The sequence below is a fragment of the Fukomys damarensis genome, unplaced genomic scaffold (genome assembly GCF_012274545.1).
Source record: "Fukomys damarensis isolate Sample0158 unplaced genomic scaffold, DMR_v1.0_HiC HiC_scaffold_5, whole genome shotgun sequence".
Classification (NCBI taxonomy): domain Eukaryota; kingdom Metazoa; phylum Chordata; class Mammalia; order Rodentia; family Bathyergidae; genus Fukomys; species Fukomys damarensis.
In genome coordinates this window covers 22,392,888-22,397,887 of record NW_022900917.1, presented here as the reverse complement: position 1 = coordinate 22,397,887, position 5,000 = coordinate 22,392,888, and the positions used below count along the sequence as shown (strand labels likewise).

The window sequence follows — 5,000 nt, the reverse complement described above, 5'->3', positions numbered from 1 at the left end:
CATATCTATTCAGATAGTTTCCATTCTCTAAATTAAGTCAGAGTCCTTCAATTCTGACCCCCTCCTAAAAAGAAACAGTTATGACTTAGCAATAACCTGGCTCGAAATACTTTCCAGACCAGTGAACTGTGCAATACCTTCAAAAATGGGATGACAAAAGGTCGCAGTGGAAAGTTAGTAGCTTCTTGGAGTTTGGAATGAAATTCTTCAATTGTCAAAGTGGAGTTCTGTGGAGAAAATATGTATTATACATTCAGTTTTCTCTGGATAAATAGTAAACATACTGAAACCAACAAATTAATATTGGTACAACACAATGCAATAACAAGCAAACGTATACAGGAAAGCAATATTGTCAATGTAAAGAACTACTGACTTTGTAAAACAAGACATGTCATGGTTTATTGTAACGCAGTTCTAAAATTTTCATCTGAAAGTAAAACACAGTATGGTGCTCTTCCATTAGCAGAGTTTGCTAAAGAAGTCACTGCAATATGAAGTGTTCTAAATGTTATCTCTATAGACAATATATACACTTGGATGTATTTAAATGTAAACAGATCACTTGAAAGGCCAAAGGCAAGTGTCAGTGATTCGCTGTCCATGTCTCCTTTGTTGGTATTACTGATGGTGAAGATGTTATACTCCTCCTCCTCTGTTTCGATCCTGTGTGCTCTCTTTGTCTGCACAAGCATCTTTGCTCAGGGGGAACAGCCAAGTTGGGTAGTGTGCTATGCTAATGAAGCCAAAGAAAAGGTCTGAGTACTTTCTGAGTCACTGAGTGTTGTAATTGGAAAAAAAGGGAAAAAAAAGCATTACTACTTCTCAAAGACATTTCATTTACCCCCAAGGTAATGTGCATTGCTCAGCCCAAAAGAGCCTGAACAAAATGACCTAAATTCACTCCAGATCTATCCATATATATATACATACACACACACACACACACACACACACACACACACACACACACACAAGACAAATAATCTTGATTTGTATTTTAATCTGGGCAAAATGTGTTAATAAAAAGCATCTACTTCAGCACATATATAACAGGCACTGAATAACCACACTTTTGATTTAGGTTTTTCTTAGTCCCTAGGCAGGGCAACTGTAACTGCAGGGTCTATGACTTCAGTTCCTTTAGTTATTCTGATAACTGACAAAATCTGGGTTTCGTGACTGAACATCATTAAAATATTGGTAACTTGTGTTGTGCATTTTCATTTCCTATGACAAAGAATGAGAAAGTTTCAGCTTTTCATATCCCTCAAACTCAAAACATCTTCTCAGAAAATATGAATAAATTCCAATCTCCTACCATTAATAATACCAGTTAGGGAGCCAATTTATTTTATCTATCTGATGTTTTGTTGTTTGTTTTGTTGTTGTTGTTTTGTTTTGGGTTTTTGTTTTTGTTTTTGAGACAGGATCTCACTATGTAGTTGAGACTGACCTGGAACTCACTATGTAGTCCAGACTGGTCTTGAACTCACAGGGATCCTCCTGCCTCAGCATCCTAAATGATGGGATTACGGGCGTGCAGCACCACGCCCAGCCTATTTTATCCATCTTTTTGTCTTGACTCATTTTCTAAGGGATAGCACATCTAACATTTCTCTTAATGTCACCTAAAAAATATCATACTGTGCTTCAACAGGACTCTGCAACTAAATCCCAATCACTGGTGTATCATTACCAGTTGAATGGCCTCATTTTAGTCAACATCTGTGTACCTCAGTTTCCCCATATGTAAAGTCATAAAAATCGTATCATCAAAAAGTGAACCCGAGATTTAAAAAGGTTTGTAGTCAAATGCTTAAAACAAAAGCCTATTCCCTATTCATTTACTTCTTTGACAAATGTTTACTGTCTGTTATATGCAAGGCACCATTAATGACTTTTGCTAACTTTCAGAAAGTCCCAATATAAACAAATGTTTTTAAGAAGTATTTCAGTCAGGTAGAGCATAGTGGCATGTGCCTGGGGCGGCTGGGGCAGGAGGATCAAGAGCTGGAGGCCAGCCTAGCTACCTGTCCAGTTCAAGGCCAGGCTGGACTAGACAGCAGAACTGTATCAAGCAAAAACAAAAACAAAAACAAAACAAAAATCAAACTTTAGGGCCAGGGATTTAGCTCAGTGGTTCTGCCGCCTGCCTTGCAAGTGCAAGGACTCGAGTTTGAAAAAAAAAAAAAAAAAAAAAAAAAAAAAAAAGTAATTACTGACAAACTTCACTTCTTATAAGTCTATCACTTAATATGGAGTAAACGCTACTGAAAATTTTTCTACATTTTAACTCATGGAACCATTTTTAACAAAACATTACATTTATAAGGGTTTTTTTTAATCGAATAATAACATGTTCATGACTTGATACAATTATTGTTTTAGATTTACTTTGTGGTTTTCTGGTCTAACATATTTACATGTTGGAAGTCTGTCACATAAACTCAAAAAAAAAAGAATGAAAAGGAAAAACAGGTGACCGCCAACATGCAGAAGGTATACTGATGCATCTGTCAGATCGGCTTTGTGCCCTGGATTTGTACAAGGTAGAGCTGAGGGACAGAGGGAAATGGGACAGTTTTTTGTTCTTGGAGCAAGGAGAAGCAGTTAACTGTTAAAATTTAAATTGCAAAATCTCTGTCAAATACAGTTTATAGTGATTTTAAGCATGTCGCTTGGTCCTGCTTTGCCCATGATAGGGCCACATACATAAAAATAAACAAGGTACTTAAAGAAAAAATAACTGCTGCCCATCAACCCACTTTCAACTCCAGCCTAATTGCGGATGAAAGACTGAGCCGCTCTGCGACTCAGTTTCCACGGGAAACTTAGTAAAACTAGAGAATCCTCCACTTGTGTAAAAAAACAACAACAATCTAAGAGTTTAGGAAGGAAAAAACAATACATGTTCTCATTTGCAGTGTTGTGATGATGTACAGAATGTAGTATAATGTGCCAAAATTAACAATTCTGTTCTCAACAGTTTAACTAATTTAACTAATCCAAAGATTTAGTTTTTGGGGGGCACCAATTAATAGTTACCAAGGTTGAAGAGAAATGAGGATTTATTGTTTTATAAGTTCATCTAAATAAAAACTCCTTCTTAAAACAACTAAGTTAAAATGAGTACCCAATTACATGAGTCATTAACATAGCAAAATCATTTTATGTGTGAAAGTCATTAAGCCAAGAGTGTACTTATTACATATGTATAGACACGTGTGTATATAAACACGTATGTATCTGTAAAAATACATATACACATGCATTCACATATAAACACATATATGCATGCATACATATTTATGGCTAAGACAACAATAAATTTGTATATGTAAAAATATTTTTTTGTATTGGTGATAGAATCTAGGCCTTCACACTGAGCTATATCCTGTCCTTTTTATTTTGAGACAGGGTCTCATGAAGTCACTCAGTTGCCTAGGTGAACCTGATGTTGAAATCCTACCACCTCCCCGTCTCAGAGTGCCGATTACTTTTTTTTGGGCAAGGGTACCGGGGATGCAACTTGGGATCTTACACTTGCCAGGCAGGCGGTGGAACCACGGAGCTAAATTCCCAGCCCAGCTGAGATTACAGACATGCACCGCCATCCCTAGCTCTATATTTTTCTTTGTAAAAGTAACCATGTGTAGACCTAATCAGAGCTGCACATAGATCTCCAGGTGCTGTAAGAAGCCCGGCACGGTGGCACATGCCTACAATAAGAGCTCTGGGAAGGCTGAAGCAGGGGCACTGCTGCAAGTTTGAGGCCAAACTGAGCTACATTGCGAGTTCAAGACCCACCTGGACTACATAGGGAGACCATGTCTCAAAAAAATCATAAAACAAAAACAAAAAAAACCCACAAAAATCCCACAAAATTGCTGTGAGAATGGGTCTCTATTTCTGAGTCTCCTACACACGCTGCCCCTTACTCCATAGGTCTGGGCTGGTTTCGTTACTTACCACCAGTCCTAGTACGAGGGTGCGAACTCTCTCTCCGATCTCTGGTGAAATGTCATTGCCAAACTGCTGCAGGGTAGTAAGGAACCGCTTGAGCTTGCTGAGCTGCCTGGCGCCACAGGCGGGGGGCAACTGTTGATTAGCCAGAGAAGAGGAGGAAGAGGAGGAAGGCCCATTGCTAAAGCCATTGGGCGGCGAGGGGGCACCATTCAAGGCTGTAGGTGAATGGCTGGTGCCATTAGTTACTGTCAGGGGCACAAAATCAGAAGAAAAACATAAATTTACAGAGAACAAGCACGGGGAATTGCCACCACATTTCCTTCCCTTGAAATCTAGTAGAATTGTAGTTTCAAAGATGTTGGGACATGTTGTAAAATGCATGGACTTCACAGGCTCACCAGTCTCTTCTATCACTAGCCGTGTCCACTCCTCACACGGAGGCCTGGCATTTGCACAGAAGCTGATAACAAACAGAGCCTGCCGTAACACCGGGCCAGCCCTGCCTCCCATGAGCACATATGCCAACCACCTGAAATGTTCCAAACTGAGCAAACAGCTTTGGATGTCAGCCTTTTGTCACAGGCTTACATCAATATAACAGGGCTACCCCTTCCTAAACTGTTCCCCTAGAGAAAGTGTACATTTGGTGGAGACTAAATTTATCACTGAACATTTTTAATCATGTTTTGTACACACAACTGACAGCTGTGTTTATAGAAACAGGGCTTTCAAGTTTTCACCTTATACCACCCAATTAGAAGGCTATTTTCTCCCTCATATTTCTTAACCACTTATTTAGGGAAAATGCAAATTTTACATATAAAGCCAAAATGGACTTTATCAAGGAGTAAGTTCAAGAAAATGAAAGGGGACACCTCAGTCCAACCAAGAGCATACATTGGTAGTAATTCAGTAAATTCATTTCCAATAAAATGCAGTTGAACACCAGATGATAATCTGTAAGAATGAGGCTACAAAAATTTGCACTTTTTTTTTTTTTTTTTTTTTTTTTTGGTTTTTTTTTAGGGGTC

At 38.6% G+C, this 5,000-nt stretch overlaps 1 protein-coding gene and 1 long non-coding RNA gene across 2 annotated transcripts in view; one reads left to right on the top strand and one right to left on the bottom strand.

The window, feature by feature from the left end:
* Positions 1-5,000, bottom strand: part of Runx1t1 (RUNX1 partner transcriptional co-repressor 1) — a 132,003-nt gene that overhangs the window by 56,664 nt on the left and 70,339 nt on the right. Inside the window, exons 4-5 of the mRNA XM_010611981.3 lie at positions 3,973-4,214; positions 138-227 (exon numbers count right to left, since the gene is read on the bottom strand). Of these exons, the coding sequence (XP_010610283.1) occupies positions 138-227; positions 3,973-4,214 (332 nt within the window). The remainder of the gene's footprint in view (positions 1-137; positions 228-3,972; positions 4,215-5,000) is intronic.
* The window catches only part of LOC104853809, a 20,958-nt gene that overhangs the window by 5,292 nt on the left and 10,666 nt on the right, over positions 1-5,000 (top strand). The gene's annotated exons all lie outside the window — the stretch shown is intronic.